This window comes from Centruroides sculpturatus, unplaced genomic scaffold, assembly GCF_000671375.1.
Source record: "Centruroides sculpturatus isolate CEXI.00-Female unplaced genomic scaffold, Cexi_2.0 scaffold271, whole genome shotgun sequence".
Lineage (NCBI taxonomy): Eukaryota > Metazoa > Arthropoda > Arachnida > Scorpiones > Buthidae > Centruroides > Centruroides sculpturatus.
This window is the reverse complement of record NW_019384474.1, coordinates 360,393-385,075: the sequence shown is the minus strand read 5'-3', so window position 1 is coordinate 385,075 and position 24,683 is coordinate 360,393. Positions and strand designations below refer to the sequence as shown.

General features: G+C 28.6%; 1 protein-coding gene across 1 annotated transcript in view; it reads left to right on the top strand.

Annotated features, from left to right (window-relative positions):
- Positions 1–6,524, top strand: part of LOC111621255 (extracellular sulfatase Sulf-1-like) — a 90,642-nt gene extending 84,118 nt beyond the window's left edge. The window contains exons 17-19 of the mRNA XM_023363336.1: positions 559–755; positions 3,556–3,698; positions 6,303–6,524. Coding sequence (XP_023219104.1) covers positions 559–755; positions 3,556–3,698; positions 6,303–6,434 — 472 coding nt within the window. The 3' untranslated portion in view covers positions 6,435–6,524. The remainder of the gene's footprint in view (positions 1–558; positions 756–3,555; positions 3,699–6,302) is intronic.
- The last annotated feature ends 18,159 nt before the right edge of the window (positions 6,525–24,683 follow it).

Below are 24,683 nucleotides of genomic sequence, written 5' to 3'. Positions count from 1 at the left end.
TGATCTAACCTGAGAAAAAATTATTCTTTAAAACCAATTCCCATTTGACTCTTCTGATCTAGCATTATTAAAGACAGCACACATGCACTAATGAAATTGAAACAGGTAAATACAATACTAGAACACCAGTTACACACTGGTGCTTCATTCTTTAAGATACTTTATTCCAGTAACTGCTATAAGATACGTTTTTATGAAAGTGGGTTGCTTCTATCAAAATCACAAGAATCACTTGTAGCAAAAAAAGTAAAAAACTATTTTTGAGCAGCCTACCCATTGGGACTTTTGACCATGACCTCATAAACTACAAGATATTTTATTTTCAGCCAATTTCACCAAAACTCATTTCCCATAAGAAAGGTACAAGGTCCTTTTTGTCTTTGATACAAGTCTACTTTAAGATAGTTACATAGTGGTGGTAGCTTGATTGAAAGGGATGTGCAATGTGGATGATTTGATAAAAACAGAAGATTGTAAGAAGTGGAGGAGGAGAATATTGACAGTAATATTAATGATATTTTTAACTAAGTAATATTAATTTATTATTATTATATACAGACACCAATTAGATTTGGAATGGAAAGAAGAAAAAGATACAATAAAATCTCGACAGAAAAAGAAAGAAGAAAATGTTAGAAAATTAGAACGAAAACAGAGGAGGAAATTAAAATTTCATAATATGACATGCAATGCGGAAAAAATGAATTGCTTCACACACGATAACAATCATTGGAAAACTCCACCATTGTGGACTTGTAAGTGAATTCAATAATTTCTATTAGAATTTTATTTTAAAAAATAGATGTTTTGTTGATATATTAATTGATTTGTGAATTTATGATTAGCATAGCTGTGACAGATTTAGACATATCTACTTTAAAAACATATTATACTTTACTGCTAAATATTTGTTAGTGGGATTTTTGTAATATTTATAATAAATTTTGAAACTGCTGGTATAGCGGTAGTTAAAATATAGGTAGATTTTTATATCCATGTGTATTAAATAAATTTTTTGTAGAAATACAGGACTTTCAAAAAAATGTTATAGGTCAATGTTTCAATTGTAATGATGATTAACTGAGAAATTTTTGCTATATATTTGGTATATTATATTTAAATCAGGCTATATTTGCACACAAATGTGAAATTATTCTTCTCTTATTCATATAAATTTTTTACAGTGAGAATAATTTATGTATTTTAAATCACAATCAACAAAAGTTTTTATATTATGAGAGTTTTGTATATTTTATAAAAAATGAAGAGAAGCTTAATGACATAAACTAGACTTAACATTTATTACATACTTCATTTTAAAACAAATTTTTTTATGTATTAATATTATATTACAAATAGAAAAATATTGCATTTAAAAATTATATTTAACATATATATATATATATGTGTGTGTGTGTACGAAATAAAGTTGAAACAAAATAATGATTATTATATATATAATGTTCATCCACAGGCAACAAAACAATACAAGGTCATTGTTGAATGTGTGTCAAGGTCAAGTTGAAAGCAAGTTTCTCTCTCTGGATTTCTAATTCTAATAATTATAAATTATTTACAATCCATAGATGTAATTTTATAAGAAATTGGGCAAAAATGGATTTAGATATAACTATTTTAATCAAAAATTAAGATTTCTACAAACTTTCCCAATATAAAGTTATATGCTAAAATTATAATTTTAATATTTAATGAATATTTATTTAGTAATCCTTTAAAGATGATAAAACCAAATAATGATTTATAATTTTAATTAAAGGTTTATGTAAATTATTAAAATTCAGGTTATAATTACAGTTGAAATACAGTAACGTTTGTATTTTGATATCTATATGAAAAAACTATGACTATGAAATTTTAACTTAGTGGAAATTAGGTAATTATTAATGTAATATTTACTGTTCTGTATGATCAATAAACATAACTCTAATATCATGTTTCTTGGTAAAATAGTTTATATTCATATAATGCATGAAGGAAAAAAACTTAACAAGTTTGTGTAAAAAATAAAAAATTATGATTGGTGTATTGCAGTGTAGAAGTGAAAAAATGATTATACTATATGAGAATTTATGCAATATTTTTAATCAAACAAAATTAATTAAGAGTTTAATAAAGGATTCCTCATCTTATTTTATGAAAAATGGGTTTAGGTGAAATTGACTGAAAATGAAATTTGTTGTAATTTGAGGTCCTGGTCAAAAATGGACAATTTTTCTCGCTACAGATGCACAATGTACAAAATTTGTTATAAATGCAGACATAGCAGTCAAAATCTATTAAGGGTGAGTTGATGACAACATTGTTTTCCACAGTTGCAAAAAACTTTCTGCCAATGTTTCAACTACAATGCATACTGTAATCTTTTCCCCATTCCACAACTTTGACTATAACTTTTTTACTGACTCATTATATCAATCTGTGCAGTCAAGATTGTAGTTATGGAAAGGTTTATGGAATGTATTTGTTATAATTGCAGAAAGTGTTGTGGATTGAGCATTGAGCTGACATTGAATTTTTGATCACAGAATGAGTTGCAGAATTATTTGCTCATAATATTGCAGGTGTGGAATAGATTGCAGTAGAAATGTCTGTTGCACAAACTAGTCAGAAATGCTATCAAATTTACAATGAAGTCTGTCTGCAGAAATATGAAACTGTATGTAAATGATCTAACCTGAAAAAATTATTCTTTAAAACCAATTCCCATTTGACTCTTCTGATCTAGCATTATTAAAGACAGCACACATGCACTAATGAAATTGAAACAGGTAAATACAATACTAGAACACCAGTTACACACTGGTGCTTCATTCTTTAAGATACTTTATTCCAGTAACTGCTATAAGATACGTTTTTATGAAAGTGGGTTGCTTCTATCAAAATCACAAGAATCACTTGTAGCAAAAAAAGTAAAAAACTATTTTTGAGCAGCCTACCCATTGGGACTTTTGACCATGACCTCATAAACTACAAGATATTTTATTTTCAGCCAATTTCACCAAAACTCATTTCCCATAAGAAAGGTACAAGGTCCTTTTTGTCTTTGATACAAGTCTACTTTAAGATAGTTACATAGTGGTGGTGGCTTGATTGAAAGGGATGTGCAATGTGGATGATTTGATAAAAACAGAAGATTGTAAGAAGTGGAGGAGGAGATTATTGACAGCAAGAGATTTGTGGTATCTTTGAGGATTTTGCAAAGTTGATTGTTTAAGAGCAAACTTAATTGCAATACAATGTATCTTTTTATAAATATGAGAATTTGTTACTTACATTTTCTCTATATACAAGAGAGAAACAAATACAAAATACAACTTATTTTTATTAAGAGATTACTGATTTTAAAAAATTTCTTTTAATTTATTATAATGAATTTTTCATTTGTTTATAATTCGGTATCAATATTAAACATTTGTAACTTGAAGGTTTCTCTAAACAAAGTATGCTGTATACGATACTCCAATTTGTACAGTTTTAATTCTTAATTAAATATTTTACTTTTCTCATAAAATATTTACTTGTATATATTTACAGATGGACCATTTTGCTTCTGCCAGAATTCAAATAACAATACATATTGGTGTTTGAGGACAATTAATGAAACACACAATTTTCTGTATTGTGAATTCATCACAAGATTCATTGTATATTATGATCTGAAAACGGATCCTTATCAGGTAATTAATAATTATAAACTTTCATAAATTATATTTTTTTAAGACAGTAATATAATAAGTAATTTGAAATTATACTATTAAAAACTTTGTTAAAATTATCAATAGAGATTAAAAAAACTCTTAATAGAGATAAGAAATTCAGTTCACCTTTATAAAGAATTTTTAATTTAGGATAGAAAATTGAAATTGGTTAATAATTAAATTTTTAAGTATATCACGTAACTATTTGTATCTCCAGTATTATTTACTGATGTCTTCATGATTTCAGAAACAGAAATTATTTCATTCTTCTGCTGATAGCTGGATTTGTGATCCCTCTTTCTCTTTTTCATTATGAGGAAATAGTCATTATCCTATTAATCTGTTTATTCAAATATAAATAAAACATTTCAAATTTTTTGCATTTATGTTTTTGAAATATTGCATTTGTATGCATATAAAAATACTTAATTGTTTTGTATTCAGTTGTAGTATGTTGCATTATTACTATAACAAATGTAATATGCTACACTAAACTGCTTACATATGTATGAAGTAAACTATAAAAAATATATTACAATGTATTTGATCAATGCAGATATATTATGACATTTATTTCATCATTTAAAACACTTCATTTTATGAATAAATTTCAGATTTAGCAGGACAGATGGTAAATTAACTAAACAAATACCTATTGCAATATGCTCTGGAGATTTGGGTTTGAGTGTGAGTCAGATCCTTAAATTTTCATGTGTGGATTAGATGTGTTAGGTTTTGTCTTTCATCAGTTGACTGCTCCATTATGGACCTGATTGAATCTATTGTGTGTATGAATATAGATCACTTTGTGTCTACATGGCAAAAATAGTAAAAGAGAAACTAAACTGAATATTTCCTAAGAGAATCTTTTTCTGAATGCTTTGAGAAATTTCCATTGTGGTATCAAGTAGTTTGTTTTTTCGCTGAAGAAAAAAATCTGAATATAATTAGTTTAGTTGCAACTTCTCAGTGTGCAATCCATGTTATAGATTTTGAAAAATTATAATATATATTAATAATTTTTTTACATTCAGTAATGTCCATTCCAGTAAAATAAAATTTTATCCTTTAATTACAGAAAACCTTTATTCTTATATTGTTAATTTTTGAGAAATTTAATTGTTATAATTTTATTGAAAATTGATATACAAACATGGAAAACTAATCTGTGACTTAAATACTGTATTAGAAAAAAACTATTCATTTGGTTGTATTTACTACTATTTTATAATTATTGTATATTTAAAACATACATATCTAAATATCAGAAAATATTATGAACTCACTTTATGCTTAAAAATTATATTGACCAATTGCAGCATTATCCACACAATCTGAATTGGCAACTACTATAATAGGAAATTGATACATTCATTTTTATTTTATCAAAAACATAAAAATAATTTCAGCATCTATATGGCATTAGTAAACTTTTACTAGATAAAATGTATCAAAAAATTTATCATTGTAAGAAGATACTTAAGTAGAGAATTGCATTTTCTTGCATTATTTAAATTAATAGCAGAGTAAAGTTATAGAGTACTTGCACTCCAGACTTTTCTAGCTGATAAGTTGCTAATGTGCATGACTATATTCACCATTTTGTAACATATCAAGACAAGGGATATGTGGAGTTTATTCTACAATTAATTGTCTTGAATTGATCAGTTTTCTGATATGTAATTATTATTTTTTTTTCTTCTTGTAATTATGTCTATTGATTGTTTTTAAATAAATTACTGATAACATGGTAACAAAATTATCAAAATGGCAAAAAGTTATGGAGGATGTTGTTCAGATGTCAACTGCCATAATTGTAAAGTAAAAAAATTAAGATAAATATATTCAAACTTTTTTTGTAACACAGAAAAGTAATTTTAATAATTCATAATAGCATTGATAAAAACAAAGTAAGTAATTAATATTTTAAATGATTAACTTAACTATGTCAAGAACTGTTTAATAGACACTGTTATAAAAAAAATGATATTTTAAAATAAAATTGAATTTTTTGTTTAGAAATAGGGGACTTAAAGTATTGATTTGATTACTAGAAATGAAATTTATAATAATATTTGTATTCAGAACCAAATAAATCTTTGTATTTTATGCTATTTTATTAGTATGTTATTTGTGAAAATATCTACAATTCTGCATTTTTCACATGAAAAATAGTTTATACTTTAGTAAGGTTTACAAATGAAGTAACAGTCTGATATTTAAAATTTTGAATTGCAAAGAATAAGATTTTAATAAAAATAAAAATTTTTAAATTGATTTATTGTAGAAATATATATATATATATTTATTTGATGTGTAAAAATGTGAAAAGATGGGTCATAAATGCAAAAAGGTTACTAAAACATCACTAGCATAGCAAGGGAGTCTTATCATGCCCTGGGTGCCACTTGCAGAGGGATGCCAAATGGTCTGCTAATTCAAATTATTAAATTCTGCTAATAGTAAATTTAAAAAGTCTTATATTATTTTATTTTCCTAAATATTTTTAAATGTAATTTGAAATTGTAAAGATAACATACAAGTTTATGAATATTTACATTTATTTTAAATTTATTTATTTAGCTGACAAATGTGATTTATAAACAAGATGTTGCAAAAATTCAGCAATTGCATCTTCAGCTTCACAAATTAAGAAAGTGCAAGGGTGCAAGAGAATGTACTGTGCGTTATCGTCCTGGTCAGTATAAATATTGAATTAATACAAGTTCAATAAGTTCAATTATAAAAATTAGATACATGTTGTTTACTTTTTAATGAAGCAAATTTCAATTAAAAATTTGAGCATAACTTAAAGACATAGCTACATAAGAATTTAATGATTGATTTGCATACAATATATATTAAATTATTAATTAGTTTACATTCTTATATATCCTATTAAACTGTTTATTCAAATATAAATAAAACATTTCAAATTTTTTGCATTTATGTTTTTGAAATATTGCATTTGTATGCATATAAAAATACTTAATTGTTTTGTATTCAGTTGTAGTATGTTGCATTATTACTATAACAAATGTAATATGCTACACTAAACTGCTTACATATGTATGAAGTAAACTATAAAAAATATATTACAATGTATTTGATCAATGCAGATATATTATGACATTTATTTCATCATTTAAAACACTTCATTTTATGAATAAATTNTTTTGTTTGCAAAATTTTTATATTTTGTTGTCAATATTACAACCATTCATTGTACATTGAATGATTTTTCTTTTTGGTATGGCAATATACTAAACCGAGCAAATGTTAGTGTCGAAACTAAATTTGGAATCAAATTTTATTCAAAAGTTGGGCAAGATATTCAAAATTTTTTATACATTAATGGGTCAAAACTACAAAAAAATTTAGAAACATTGGTTTAGAGACCAAAAGTTTTAGCATTACCGATTTCAGAATTGTAAACAAATACACAATATTAACATTATTCGCTACTTGATAAATTGTAATTGTATCGTGTTACACCAGCGATCATTATCTTTAATATTATTTTTCTTTAAAACTTCTAAATTTTTATACTAAAATTTTTTTTTCCAGACACTGGCGAAGACATCAGAAGTGGCGTCCTGGTCTTAAGAAAAAGCAACAAATTTCTTAAAAAAGATTTCTTTTAGAATTATTTATTGATACAAGTTATTTTGAGATTCCCAAATGACTCGGCGTTAATAAATTCAAATAAATATTCCCCAGTTTTTTTTTTTTTTAATAAAGTCTGCTTATCCAATGTTGTAAGAACATTTGTAATTTTTTCGGAGCAAAGATTAGGTTAATTTAATTTAATAAAAAAAAAAAATAATAATTTGTTTATTTGAAGTGAAAGTTGACTTTGTTAAAAGCAAATTGTGGTTTATTTATTTGAATTGAAACAAATTGTTCTTTTGTCCCCCCCTTTTTTTTACTAAAATTGATTTTAATATATATGTATCTATACAAATTTCTATATACGTATATTGATTATTCATCATTCTAACAAAGCAGATAATACACTAAAGTTATATCTGATAATATTTTAAAATTCATTATTGCCAGTTAATTTGGCAGAAAATTGTTTTAACGTTTAATATGAAAGCGGACAATCATTTTACACTGTTTTAGAAGCCAAAAAAAAAGTATTACAGACAATATCTATCTCTTGCACTGCCTGTATTATTGACTCAAGATGTTTTATCTTGTTTTTATAACAGAAAAAACTTTTTTTATTGTGTGACAAAGCCAAAAAATATTTGTTGATGCCAAATTAATTTTAATTCAAAGTTCTGAACTGGTAACAAAAATATTATTAGAACAAACTTACTACAGAAGAAATGTGAATTTTTATTTTCTACATCAATTAATACAAAGTATATATTCAGATTCCTTTCTGTTTCTAATTTTTTACCTTTTTTTTTACAACATTATTACAATATTTACAACATTTTCATTCTTTCATTCAAGAAAATGTTTCTTTTGAAACATAAAGCTTCAGTATATACTCGTACGAATATTTTATATTTTCTTATTTTGTATGCAGTTTATTTTAGCTTCCGGAATTATATTTTCAAAGATGTATACACCGTATTCATTTATATACTACCAAGCGAAGCAATAAACATAGTTTAGGAAGACGGACGGTTCATATATTTGTTCAAAATGCAATCGGTTTATACGGTAACCATAGTTTTAACACGAGAAAAGCCAATCGACAAACAAATTTTGGCCGATGTAATCAAATAAGAAATAATTAGTCTTGTAATTTAAGTTGTTATTAAAATAAAAATATCAATTAATAATTATACTCTTTGCAAATAATTGTCTTCAAATTCAAATTACGCTCAAAACATACAATTTAACTGTAAGATATATAGTAGTGAAACACTTCGGACGAAACATATAGCAAAACGTACAATTCAATTTTAAGACTCTAAAAATAAGTTCCATTCGAATACCAAGAGGGGAGTTTTTTGTGCTCATTACTATGTCGGCCGAGCCCTCGACAGAAAAGAGGTGGACGGGTTCGATGCGGCGTAGTCTCAAATTATGCAAGTGGCAGCACAAATGTATTGTGAATTCATCCGGTGAACAAATCGGTACCACGCAATATTATTGACGCGTTCTCCTCGCCACTTGCATTACTCCAGACTAGGCACCCGGGCTGGAAATTTAAGGATTTCCTCGGAGAGACTGACGCGCGCTTTAATCATCCGGTCCACAAGAAAAATACAAACCATCAATATAAAATCAATTGGAATTATCAAAATCTTATCATTTCAAAATTGTTTTATGAATGATATTTTCAGAACAGACCGCATAAGTAAATAAACGGACAATGGTGTATTTTGGCTGGTATCTAGTATAGTTACATTGTATATGTTTGGCCCGTTTTATCACAACTCATAATGGGCTCACTACAAAAAGGCTCGCTAGTGCTCATGGGGCATAGAGAATTAAAAAAAAATTCTGATAACGTAAGATATGGTTTCATATTAAAAATATCAATTTCAGACAATGTGATTGTGTAAGATATATAGTAGTGAAACACTTTANATTAACGAAAACATTTATTAGCTTACATACATCCGACTTGGGTTTTACACAAATTGTGAAATTATACCCCGACTTACACGAATTCGACTTACACGGTTATCGCTCGGTCCCACCTATCGCATAAGTCCAGGGTATTACTGTATTGGGTTTTATTTATAATCTTTATCATTTTTTGTGTATCTATAGTTAGTTTAACCATATTAATCAAACAAATGTAATTATTTTTAAAATATTTCAATTAATAATACAATAATTAATAAATTAAATGGCCAAGGACAATAATAAATATAAAAATAGTCAAAAATCAGAAGAAACCATAAAATGTCTTCATATCTTGTTCTTCTTTGACAACCTCAGGAGTGCACAAATATTTTTCTAACTGTAATTATTTTGGATATGATCACATACATAATGGGAATACTTTATATGTATGATTATATAACATTCAAACATTAACAAGCACTGAAAATTTATACTGTAAAAGGTCACGCGATATTAGGTTGTCACAAGTTTTTGTTTTATTCAATTAAAATATAGATGATTTACTTTCAATATATTCTATAAAATTGAAACATGAAACAAAACAAAACAAAACTAGTTTTTCTTTTAATATCTTCACATAATTTCATTATATATGGCTCTAATTAGTTAGTTAATCCTATAACATATCAAATACAAATACAGTTGTCAAATAAATGAAAATACTTCAAGCCATTTGCACTTTTCATTTTAAAAAAAGGGTATATTTTTTTGTATAGAAACTAAGCAATTAAAGATGTGTAGTTCTTTATAGTAATAAGTTAATATATATATATATAAAGACAGATATAAATTATTGTTCCATAAATGCTTCAGGTTCAGCTTCAGATATAGTTTATAATTTTTTATTCCACACAATGCATTAATTAATGTAGAGATTGAATGAATATAACCAATCACCTCATAAAAACTTAAATTGTGTATTTAAATTTGGCGATTCATTAACAAGTTTTACTCTATGTACAGTTTTGATTTTGTCTAGTATTGCTGGATATCCATATGGTAAGATCTCAGCTTATCACCAAAAAAGATCTTTGTTTGAACTTAGATTAGATGTGCTTAATTTATCATGAATAGTATGAATTAGAATGTTGTTCTCTGTTATTCTCTGTTATTCTCACCTATGCTGGTTGACTCTATTGTGGATCAGATTTATTCATAATGGACCTAATTGTGATCGGTCATATAATCTGTAATGTATTAGTGTCTTGCATTATCAATCAAATAAATCCTCTTCATATTTTCCATATAAAGTCCTGATAATCTCAATTTACATATAAACCAAACCCAATAAATGTTAATAAACAAATGATATAGCAACCAGATTCTTATCAGGCCTACAATATGACTAATTAAGATACTAAGTAACTTGCAGTAGAGATAGGTGGTTAAGTAATCATCTCATGTTCAATTTAATCATTTAAAGTAGATTAATTTAATTTGGAATATTCTGGAAGAAATGATCAGGTTGGAGTGGGACTTGAACTTACAACTCCTGCTTACTGTGCAGATGAGTTACCAATTACTGTATATACTCATGTATAAGATGATCTCGCATATAGGATGAGGTGTGACTTTAAAGATCAAATAAAGAAAATTAGATTTATTAATACAATTCTGCTTTTATTTCGTTTAATCAAAAATAATATATCAAATACACGTTAATGCACACATTGTCTCACAAAAATTACTGGCATTTTAAACTTTAAGGAAAAATCTTGAAAAATTGACAACATAATTTGTTCATGTAAAGCTGGACAATTGGGAATCTTTTTTGTCAATTCTTAACAGTCGAATCTGCTCTCCATCAATTACACTTATGAGTTTCTCTGAATTCTGATTTCTGAATAATCATGTTTTCACATGGGAATGGATTAAAACTTATATCAGGCACTTGTGTGATTTTGGAATTTCAATTTGGAATTCAATTCAAAAGCTTTGCTTTTCTTATTGCTATTCATCTTTACTCCTGACAATACACAAAAACGATTCAAACAACTCAGATAAAATACTTTTGTTTTTAAACACCAGAGGGTGCTCATATGGCAAAAAATGCAAATACACGGTTCACAAAAGTTATTGTAGAAATGCAAAGAATCCTTTTCTTGCGCATATAGGATGACCTAGGTTTTTGATGCAGTGTAAAATGAATAAAAACCTTGTATTATATGCAAGTAAATACAGTATGCTACTCAGACATATGTCTAATCTTCATTTTCAGACCAATTAATTGTGTGCCAACTGGGAATAATTACATGCTCAATTGGTATGGTGAGTGATTAATATGGTTATATCTATTATATACCTCAAAGCCTGTTACTGGTGTGCATTTAACTTCAAAAAATGAAAAAATAAAATTTGACAAACATTTTCAAACCTTCAACAGTTCTTCTTCAGGCAGTGACGAATTTCCATTGGAATGTCATTAAAAATGAAAATTCATTGTAATTGATATTTCCAGTGTTGGATAAAGTGAAGTTATGGTTATATCTTCTAAACTAATGGATCTAGAAGTAAAAATTAAGGTCCTAGTAGAATAAGTGGTAACACATCTGCCTGGTAAGCAGTTGTTAGTTTAAGTCCCACTCAATGCTGATCTTTTCTTACAGAATATTCTAAATTAATTTAATCTACTTCTAACAATTAAATTGAACATGATGATGACTTAACCACCTATCTTTAGTCCAAATTACTTAATATCTTAATTAATTAGCCATATTGTAAGCCTGATAAGAATCTGACTGTATTATTTGATAATTTATTTATATTAGAAAGCCAATAAAAGTTTAACACTGACTTCATTAAAAAAGGTAGGAATTTTACTGAAAATATTATTTTCTATAACTTATCATATTTAGAGTGTTAAGTCCTGATTTTATTAATTGCGTTATTGACTGATTTTATGCAAAAAATCAGTCAATAACGCTTCTAGTATTATATATTTTAAACTGATACATCATAATTAACTTACTCACCTTTGGTGTAGCATCAAAAATTCTGAAGAAACATTTCATGAATTTTTACATCCAGCATTTAATATATCCATATTTGTTTTATAGAACTAATATACAATATACAAACTAAACACCAACTGTATGCCGAAAATCTATCGGGCTAGTTTTAGGCTAATTACTAAATGAATTACGTAACCAATTTGGCTCTAGAGAACTAATTTTTTATATTTTATATCTATTATTTACATTAAGAATTATGTATGCTATACATTCCTAAACTTTTTGTATAATTTATTCTATAGCAGCTATTCAATCACTTTTTGTAATTTACATGTTTACAATAACTGTTACAATCATTCATAGTTATAGAATATTTTGTAGGACAGAATCAAAAAGTACAGTACATTAAAATCTTGATTTAACAAAAAAATTTTTATCCCAAAGGAGAAATTCAGAAATTTTGATTGTTTTTTTAATCATGAATGGTTGAATCTGCATCAATAATGGAAACGCTTTATTAGTTAACTTGTATAGTTTTTGGCATGTTTAATTAAAATAAAGTTTGCTTTTTGTCGTAATTTATTTTTATATTTTTAATGAATATTTTAGTGATGTATATTGTAAGTTGATTATTAATATATGTTTTTAAGGGGCATTTGATTTGATGGACTTTCAGCAATAGTGAACACTCCTCTTCCAATTTTTCAATTAAATAATGGACCTCTAAAGCAACTAAAACTAGATTTTTTTTTTTCAAATTTGAATACTGTGATAGTATATATATATAATTATAATATAGTCATAGTATAACAGTATAATAGTTTAATATCACAAAATAGTCCTGATAATAAAATTAGATACATTAAATACTCATTTTATTTTATATCATTACAAAAATGTATTATGAATTATGACAATTCTTAATTATAAGAGAGTATACAATGTATTCTCTTATATTCTCTATTGTATACATATTAAGTTAAAATATTTACAAATGATATCAAATAATTTTTATACTGTGATTCATAACAAGAACCAACTCTTAAATGTATAGTGTAAAATGGTACATATACATTTAAGAGGATAGTCTTTAACAGTGATAAAACATTTTTTTGAGATAAACAACATATCAGATTGAAAGCAGAGTTCCGCATCAAACTATTACTTGGTGTTAAAGACTGATTTCTTTAAATGCAAGTCCTCCATAAATATAGATTTGAACAATCTTATATTCATAATATCATAATACATATCATGTATCATAATATGTAATAACATATTAGACAAAGTTCAAATTTTGTAATGCAAATTATTTATATTGAATAGTTTCTGTATTTACAAAAAATCTGAAAATTAGCTTTATCATTTATGTATTGTGAAAAATATGTACATAAATTATACTGGCTGTTTAAAAGAGGGGAAAAAACTATCAAAGATTCTTTAGATAATGAATTATCTTTTATAAAAAAAAAATTGATTTAAAAATATTTAAATTTATTATATTATCATTTTATACCTATTAATTAATTCTTTTTATTGAAGGAAGATAGTAATTTGCAATTACAATATAAATTTAAAGGAAAAAATTAAAATTTATTGTTAAAACACATTAAAACTATTAAAATTTAAATTTTTTCAAAACATTTTAAAAGGCTGCATGCATACCTAATAATTTGAACATTTTTTTTATTGCATGCAAATGTTAAATATTTATGTATAATAAATGTAATAGAATAGCTGCTTTGTTATGTAAACTAAAAACTAATCATATGATTATGTAAAAAGTAACACAATAGCAATGTTCTCTCTAAGCTGATTTTAGCCGGTCACTCAAGAACTAAGTATTTCTTCTGTCTAGTTAAACATTTTTTGTTTTATTTACAATTATTTTTTAATATTATACTAGAGATTAGTGTACAGTTGAGAGTTATAGTATAAATATTGTTTTGTTGCCATTAACTGTAGGTTTGTAAGAAAATTGGAAAGAGCAGACAACTAACATTAGAAGTTGATTCCCTAAAATTTTTCCTAGGAAGAACACTGCTGTAGAATCTGCTTATTGTAATTGCAGATATTGTATCAGTTGTCTAATATTACTTGAATTAACATAATTAGATATTACCATCATCACAGATCTATCATACAAGGGAAACTACTTTTTTAAAGGATAACTATTTTTTCTTTACTAAATTTTACCCTCCATTTTTACCAATTTTTATTTTATTTGCACCAATTTTTTATATTCTGGCTTTAATTTATACAAAGTTTTAATTTTTATATATTATTTTATATGTGTATATAATTTATAGTGTAATTCATGTTTATTTTCTAGCTCATCCAGATTTTATAAATCAATAACAGTGTTTTAAATGTACTTTTTTTTTAATAAAGATATTGTAAACGTCAACCAAAACATAAGGGTGCAGCCTAAAATTCATTTTTGTTGAAAACAATAAAAATGACTCCTCTTCGAATTAAGACATCCATAAAACCTATAAATTAAAATATACTTAGTTTGCTTACTATAATCAGAATTTTGATTGTAGTATTATCTTTGCAAAAATATAAATTGTTTAAATTCTCTTTTGCATTGTCAACCTCAACATGTGTTGATATGCAATCATTAATATTTATTTATTGTTAATTAGTGCTTTAAATGTTAAACGATAATTATTTCAATCATTATTTGCTCACAGAATAGTAGTTAAATTGATGTTTTTTTTTTTTCTCTTTTAATTACATATTGAATGATTTGCTATTAACTAATAATTATTAAATCTTCAAGCTATAATTTAAATTTATTTTAATGTCAGAGTTAATAAAACCAGAATTACCACCAATTATTGTCCTACTTAACCTGCTTAATGTTATCAGTCAGATGTTGTCATCAGTATAGGCAAGCCTCAAAATGATTACAATAAGCAGATTCTATTGTATTAAAATTATGAAATTTGAGTTAGAGTATGTTTAAGAGAAGCGATGTAACTCAATTGTTGGAGGTCAGGTAACTTAATATCATGTGGACCAAGCAACACAGTACCCACTATTACATGGGGTAATCATAATATTAAATTATTAAAAATAGTTAAATACTTATCAAATTATCAGACACTGATTTGCCATCTGTTAACCTTAATTTTTAGTGGGTAGGAATGTAACCCAAGTTTTGCTTTCTGCTTACTCGTATCCTTTTATCTGTCTTCCTCATTTTCAATTGAAATGATCGAGACCGTCAAGATGTTCTGGCACATGGTCAAGCAAACTTATGTTTTTATTAATTTTAGAAAATAACTTTTTAGCTTTTGCAACTTTTACTGGTCTAATCAAAAATAAAAAAAATTACCTTTGTCATATTAGGTAGTAAAGAAGCAAGATGAAAATCTAATATCAGCTGGAGAATGCCTGAAATACTTGCATGCATCATTTCAGTCATTGGAAGAACTCTTGATGAAATGATCTTACTTTCTGATATTAAATCTTTAGAGATGGCATTTTGGTAAACTAACATCAACTTCCTAACTGTATCTTTGAGCCACTATATATTTGCATAGGTTTGATGAATTTGATGAATATAAGAACTCAAAACATTTCACAAATAAATTTCTGACTTTTAATTCATCCTTTTAGCTGATTGATTGCAACATTTAAAATTGAGTAGTGAAGTTTACTCTGAGAGTTCTAGGTCTTTTAAAGTTGAATCAGAAGTTACTTTGCTGAAGAATCATTTTCTGGTAATATGTTGCTTCTGACTGAATTTTCTAGGGGGACTCCATGAATTGACCAAGGCTTTGGCTGTCAGGAGTAATCTCTCCTAACCAGTTGGTTCTCCAGATATTTCATCTCCTGGGAAGCATTGAAATCTTGTGGAAAGATGTACAAAAAGAGATAATCCCATGCTGTCCAATTAGAGTCTGATGAAAACTTTATTTTATCTCAATAAGATTTGCTCCCAGAGAACTAAAAACAAAATAAATTCAAACAAATGTGATAGCTCTTTGTCAAAACTTTGTTTTGACAAAGAGCTGTCACATCTGGTATTTTATGAAAGAAGAATACCTTTAGATAAAACTTGTAATACGTCAGTATGTCATCCATCAAAACTGTTAGAAATAGAAAATATCAAATTCTAGCTAGTTGAGGAAAACTTCTTTAATAACTGTCTGAAACCAGTTCTTACCAAGAGAAAGTTCTGCACCAGCTATTTAGATACTACAAGGAACTGAAAGATTTCACTAATTGTTCCAAAGAATGACTGCAGCAACATTGCTCATTAATTAGCAAGTTTAGTTTGTGGACAACACAGTGGATATACAGAGCATGACCCTTAGTCTTAGATATAATTTTCTCTATTGTGAATTGAACTGTTTTCCCTTCATAACACTTAAATTGCCCTATCCTTGACCTCTGATCTTGTTGAGGCATATACCAAGTCCTTCCAAATATTCAATCACATGTTGTTATTTCTTGTCATAAAATCAGTTATGAGGAGAAAGCTCAGGAGGGTGTTAGATATAGATGGCATTAAAGAATCATTTGTTATCAAACTACCAAATCTTCACAATCAGTTATAGCAAGCTATATTATTTGTAGTGTCTGATATTATTGAGAAGAAAGATGTTTTGTTTATTTTTTGATCAATACTTGGCAGACAGTATTTACAAGCAACGTTATAATTTGGTTCTGAATAGCAGCACTAAAGTACTATACTTTATAGTCTGATGGGGCATAGCAGTCAGATTTCTTAAAATGTCATCATATTCAGCCATCATAGCCAAAAAAATTACCACATTTGCATTGACCATTACCAGTGCATTCCAAATAACCTCTTAGTGCTATACAGTAGACCCCCCCTATAACGCGGGTTCCAATAACGTAGATTCCTATGACGCGGCAAAAAAATTGCGGCAGTATTCGTATAACGGGGCGCATAAAACACGGTAAAACGTCATCGTCAACTCGTCGTCGCGGGCGAGCAGCCGAACTATTTTCCGCCGTCTAGCGCCACGCTATGGAGAGTTTAGGTGAACTATCGTCTGTACTTTATGTAAATTAGGTACCTTAAGTCTAATACAGTACCATAATTTTATACATTTCTTGTGAAAGAAACATTTCTTATTCAACGGCGATAAAAATTATTTATATTAATGATGTCTCCAAAGTTCAGCAAAGTTTTCGCAGAAAAATAACATCAGAAATCGCGGCCGCGGTTTGCTGAGTTGTTCCGCGACGAAAACAAGCTTGAGCAGCGTCAATGTCGAATGGTGCACACTCAGTAAGTAATCCTACAATTTTTTGTTTATAGCATAGTTTATACGGATTATTTCCAAAAAAAATATATGTATTTTGGAAATGTTAAGTCGAATTAGTCTAGAATCGATTAATTTTATGGAAGAAAACTTTTCAAATAGCCGTAGTCCGTAAACTTCACACATGTCAAATACGTGAGCCAATCACAGCCCAAGGATTCCAACAATGCGAAATTTGTATAACGAGGAACGTATCTTCGCGTTATAGGGGGGTCTACTGTATATAACTAGTGTGGCCAGGATAGATATAACTATTATAAGTATGTTAAGCACCTGCATCCAGTAATTTTTTCTGTGTGTACTAACTTTTACTCCTCCTATTTTGTCTACCAGTTCTTTTCACAGTAGATTTTTTCTTCTGTTTCTTTGCTTTCTGTTTAAAATACTTAAGTATGCAAGATAGACCATTATCCAATTCCATTTAAACCACAAATAATTTTCATTCTGGTCTTTTTCTTTTAAACAAAATGGTGATGTTTACTTGACAGTTATTGCCTCCCCTGTTGAACACACCCCAATTAAAAATAAAGCTGTAGAAGTAATAATGTCCTTTATTGAAAGGCAATGTTTTAGATTGATAGTGACATAATGAACAATATACTTCTTTAAATGTTTGTTCTAGTGTCAGTGTAATGAGCTGTGCCTGTGGGATATTCATTATCCAGATCAAACAGATTTATGCATCTGAGTTCTGTTGTTCCATTAAGATCATCATTACAAAAAGTAGAGGTTTCATATTTAGTGGTTGAGCTTTTCGGTTTGAAAATTGCATTGCTGTGGCCTCCTTCATTAAAACTTTCCTTTGAGTCTGAATAGCAGGGCTGTTATCAATAGACATTGTAGTAGCTTCTAATGTCTGAAACTTTTTACCTTTCTGACCTGATAGATTGGAAGTTTTGGGCATTAGCTGCTATGATACTGATACTTAATGAGACTACATACATGGTTGCCTCATTAGGACTGTTTTCTTCCACTTTCACTCAGCTAAGAAATCGTGAATTTTGAAGTTGTCTTTATTTTATGGAGTGTACTTTTTCTTCCCATTTTCTGGGATAATTTTGCTTACTCACTTTTGACCATTTAAGGATCGATACTTTGTCAACGAAAATTCATTTTGACAAAGCATCAATCCTTATGAAAATAATCCTGTAGTTCTAGTTTACCAAATTAGAATTTTTAAGCTACGTTTTTGCTATTCCTTTTCAGACTTTTAGAATTAATTTAAATAAGGAAATAAACAATGTAAACAAGATTTCGTCAATGGGGAGCTGAGGATGTAGAATTCAAAATTTCAGACAGAAAAAATACAGTATTATTGCAGCGTATGAAAAACACTATTTCGATTATTTCTACAGAATGATTTAGTTTATTTCATTTTGAACAGAAAAAATTTAACTAGTCTCCTGGTACACAAAAATAAATACATGAAAATTTATTTTTTAAAATACAAATATTTCGGAAACTTATATTTTTTAAAATTATTATTAATTAAAAATTTTAAGGGAGAAAAATATAATCAATAAGAAAAATGTTTAGGATTGGTTTTAAATTTCATCTCCAAAAACTGAAATTTTAGGGTTCTAAGAACTTAGGTTATTAATATGCAGTAATTAATTGTCAATACTTTTTGAGTCCTCTAATGAGAAGCAAACCCTTTCATGATCTCTCTCTGGTTAATTTTTTATTGCAATTCTAAGTCTGGTGAATTAGGAACACTGTATTAAACTATAAATACATATCACATATGGTCTTAAAAACAAATATGCACAAAATATACTATGATAAAGCCATAAAAATAATCCATTATAATAGATATCATGTTCATTGACCAACAAAATAAAATCACTTACAGTACAGACAGCTATATAAAACACCTGTCCATAACCTGAAAAAGTTAGCAAAACTTGCCCAAAAATATAGCACCTATGGAAAAGCCCTAGGTGACTATAGGCCTTTCTTGCATGGCATCATATCACATACTAAACATATAATAGTCAGGAAATAATTCTTAAACACAAACATACAAACAGCATATAAACAAAGCAACCTTTCCTGTAGTCTTGACCTTGATTTGGCATAACACTAGGCATTTGTGTAAGCCGAATAGGATACAATCCACCAACACACCATAATAATAATAATAGAATAAACATGGAAAATTTAAAAATTGTGTAGTATTTTTAAAAAATGTCCAAAATAATACAGCTCTAAAAAGTAATATTGTTAGACAATGGTTTCCAAAATAAATATCGAGACATGTCGGCATTTTACAAATTAATTTGAAGACTATTATCATTTTTAACCATTCAATTTTGAGGAAATAAGAGGAAAAATAAACAACAAAAGAGAGGGTCTCAACAGATTATAACATTTTTTGCCAATCTGAAACCGTGTCGCTATACTTTTTGTTGCTTAAACACCATGAAGTGTAATTAATCGACCACTAGGCATTCTTTCATCCTTTTATTTTTTATTCAGTTGATACATGTTTACACGTTTCGGGATCTATGTTGCCCCTCTTCAGCCAATAAAATTTTTTTAAAATATACACAATTATTACATGACATTAAATTGACAAAAACAATACAGATAATTTACAAACATACTTCCAAGTATCTAACTTTTGGAAACAATTATAATTGATGTTTACGGAGTAGGTGTATAAACCGGTATAGATTATTATTCCTAGCTGTTTGTTTGGAAAAAGTTTTTACCGGAATTACTTTACTATATGTGCAAATCAGTGTCTCAAATGACGTATCCGTTTTTGCACTTTCGGGGAAATTTGGTTGGTGTTCATTCATATTCTTTCAAAGGCGATGCATAGGTGGGAACGAATCTTTTATTTTTCTTTCCAGTTCTATCATTTTCAGAAAATTCACAATGAATTAAAACATAACAATAAGCATGTTAGAATTAAGATGACATACCTGTTTTGCTTCGATAAAATTGTTAAAAACTTTCAAATCGACAAATAGATATGTCTTTACATATGGTTTCTTATATTGTCTCTTCACTTACATTGCATAGTCTCATGCTAATTTATATATTTTGTTTGCAAAATTTTTATATTTTGTTGTCAATATTACAACCATTCATTGTACATTGAATGATTTTTCTTTTTGGTATGGCAATATACTAAACCGAGCAAATGTTAGTGTCGAAACTAAATTTGGAATCAAATTTTATTCAAAAGTTGGGCAAGATATTCAAAATTTTTTATACATTAATGGGTCAAAACTACAAAAAAATTTAGAAACATTGGTTTAGAGACCAAAAGTTTTAGCATTACCGATTTCAGAATTGTAAACAAATACACAATATTAACATTATTCGCTACTTGATAAATTGTAATTGTATCGTGTTACACCAGCGATCATTATCTTTAATATTATTTTTCTTTAAAACTTCTAAATTTTTATACTAAAATTTTTTTTTCCAGACACTGGCGAAGACATCAGAAGTGGCGTCCTGGTCTTAAGAAAAAGCAACAAATTTCTTAAAAAAGATTTCTTTTAGAATTATTTATTGATACAAGTTATTTTGAGATTCCCAAATGACTCGGCGTTAATAAATTCAAATAAATATTCCCCAGTTTTTTTTTTTTTTAATAAAGTCTGCTTATCCAATGTTGTAAGAACATTTGTAATTTTTTCGGAGCAAAGATTAGGTTAATTTAATTTAATAAAAAAAAAAAATAATAATTTGTTTATTTGAAGTGAAAGTTGACTTTGTTAAAAGCAAATTGTGGTTTATTTATTTGAATTGAAACAAATTGTTCTTTTGTCCCCCCCTTTTTTTTACTAAAATTGATTTTAATATATATGTATCTATACAAATTTCTATATACGTATATTGATTATTCATCATTCTAACAAAGCAGATAATACACTAAAGTTATATCTGATAATATTTTAAAATTCATTATTGCCAGTTAATTTGGCAGAAAATTGTTTTAACGTTTAATATGAAAGCGGACAATCATTTTACACTGTTTTAGAAGCCAAAAAAAAAGTATTACAGACAATATCTATCTCTTGCACTGCCTGTATTATTGACTCAAGATGTTTTATCTTGTTTTTATAACAGAAAAAACTTTTTTTATTGTGTGACAAAGCCAAAAAATATTTGTTGATGCCAAATTAATTTTAATTCAAAGTTCTGAACTGGTAACAAAAATATTATTAGAACAAACTTACTACAGAAGAAATGTGAATTTTTATTTTCTACATCAATTAATACAAAGTATATATTCAGATTCCTTTCTGTTTCTAATTTTTTACCTTTTTTTTTACAACATTATTACAATATTTACAACATTTTCATTCTTTCATTCAAGAAAATGTTTCTTTTGAAACATAAAGCTTCAGTATATACTCGTACGAATATTTTATATTTTCTTATTTTGTATGCAGTTTATTTTAGCTTCCGGAATTATATTTTCAAAGATGTATACACCGTATTCATTTATATACTACCAAGCGAAGCAATAAACATAGTTTAGGAAGACGGACGGTTCATATATTTGTTCAAAATGCAATCGGTTTATACGGTAACCATAGTTTTAACACGAGAAAAGCCAATCGACAAACAAATTTTGGCCGATGTAATCAAATAAGAAATAATTAGTCTTGTAATTTAAGTTGTTATTAAAATAAAAATATCAATTAATAATTATACTCTTTGCAAATAATTGTCTTCAAATTCAAATTACGCTCAAAACATACAATTTAACTGTAAGATATATAGTAGTGAAACACTTCGGACGAAACATATAGCAAAACGTACAATTCAATTTTAAGACTCTAAAAATAAGTTCCATTCGAATACCAAGAGGGGAGTTTTTTGTGCTCATTACTATGTCGGCCGAGCCCTCGACAGAAAAGAGGTGGACGGGTTCGATGCGGCGTAGTCTCAAATTATGCAAGTGGCAGCACAAATGTATTGTGAATTCATCCGGTGAACAAATCGGTACCACGCAATATTATTGACGCGTTCTCCTCGCCACTTGCATTACTCCAGACTAGGCACCCGGGCTGGAAATTTAAGGATTTCCTCGGAGAGACTGACGCGCGCTTTAATCATCCGGTCCACAAGAAAAATACAAACCATCAATATAAAATCAATTGGAATTATCAAAATCTTATCATTTCAAAATTGTTTTATGAATGATATTTTCAGAACAGACCGCATAAGTAAATAAACGGACAATGGTGTATTTTGGCTGGTATCTAGTATAGTTATATTGTATATGTTTGGCCCGTTTTATCACAACTCATAATGGGCTCACTACAAAAAGGCTCGCTAGTGCTCATGGGGCATAGAGAATTAAAAAAAAATTCTGATAACGTAAGATATGGTTTCATATTAAAAATATCAATTTCAGACAATGTGATTGTGTAAGATATATAGTAGTGAAACACTTTAGCTAATATGATTTTACCCTGAATATTAAAAAAAAATATGGTGCAGAACAATCGAATATCTTCAAAAGGCTATGATTGGCCATGTATCCTTAATGTGCCGGTGTCTTATTTTCAGCCGTTCGGCATCCGGCCGAAGATAAAGCCAGTGTGAGGGACCCGGGGGCAAAGCTTCGAATTTTCACCAGCGGTTCGAACTGGGAGTTTTTTTAAACTCTTTGCTCCACGAACATTAAGAGGGCCTCTTTTAGCAAGCCTATTATGGATTCGGCCAGGCCCACAATTCATGTTATGTAACCTGTTTTACATGTATTATGCTTGTAAACATTCTGCTCTCAACCTTGGTGGTGCTCTGCGGAGCCGAGGCCATCTTAGGAAATAAAGATTAATACAAAGTGAAGTTAAGGCTCGCAATGGTAAACCATTGTATTATCCTGTATTACTACCCGGTTATGCTATGCGGTACCAGGCATGTACCACTATGGTATCTTAAAACAAAATGAATGAATGAGGCCCGCAACTGGGAAGCCGGGTGGCGAGGGACGAGGCCCAACATATCCGGATGGACCCCCTCCAAAAAATTCCTGGGGATTTTTCGATCCTGAGTCCCCAAAGGTAGGCTGCCACCCTGACTGCCGGGCCATCTGCGGGGTGGAAATGGTTGTCTCTGAAGAGTACAGTTGAAAGAATTGGAATTTTTGGGGGAGATCAATTTGGGGCCCATTTCTAGCATGACAGGATGAATACAATAGTGAAGACCAGGCCTGGGAGTAATACTCTCCGGCCTATTCTGGTTACTGCGAGTATTATTAATGCACTACCAAAATTTTATAATTTAAAATATGCATAGGACAGAATAATTCAAAACAATAAATTAGTTCCAAAAAGTACCACCGGGCGAGAAATTGCGCTACGTTCGATGCGGCTGCTAGAATTTGAAAGTTTAAATTTACGTAGCGAATTAGTTTTTGAATTTTTGTTCGTAATTATTGAATAATAACGATACTCGTTTAAAGCGCCATTTTCCCCCTAACGGTAGTGAAACGAATCTCGTGTAAATTCCTTATATAAATGACATCATTGGAACAATACAGAAAAACATGACGATGCGTAGCACGTGCGACATTCGAATGTTGTGGGGGGACGCTCTACGCGACATCATCGGTGACGCAGTTTCCACATGCGCATTCGACGTTAATTTATTCCCAGCGAAAACAGCCTTCGATGTCAATTTTGAAAAAAAAAAAAACGTCGCCATTGAAATTCGTGCGCAGAATTTTAAAAATGCCGGATCACGTGATCGAAACCGCCGACCGCACGGTTGGGGGGAAGGAGATTATCCAGTTTCGCACGCGCAAGAATTTAGTAAAGCACGTGACAAAAGTTAATCATAGCCGAAATTTATATTAATCTAGTCGTTCGCGTGTAGAAAATTGAATAAACGGCGTTAAAATTTTATCGACCGGCAAAGTTGCCGGTCGGTAATTGTTTGACGTTGCGAAAGAAGGAAAAAAAAACAAAAAAATTTCTACACTTCCGTTTCCTACGCGCTTGCCGTTATTCCTAAATGGCCGGAGCTTAGATCAGGCGTAGGATATTAATCTAAGTGCATTAACTCTACGCGTGAGGCTCGTCGTTAACTGGCATGTTTCGGCCTTACAACACGACACTAACGTCATTTATTATATC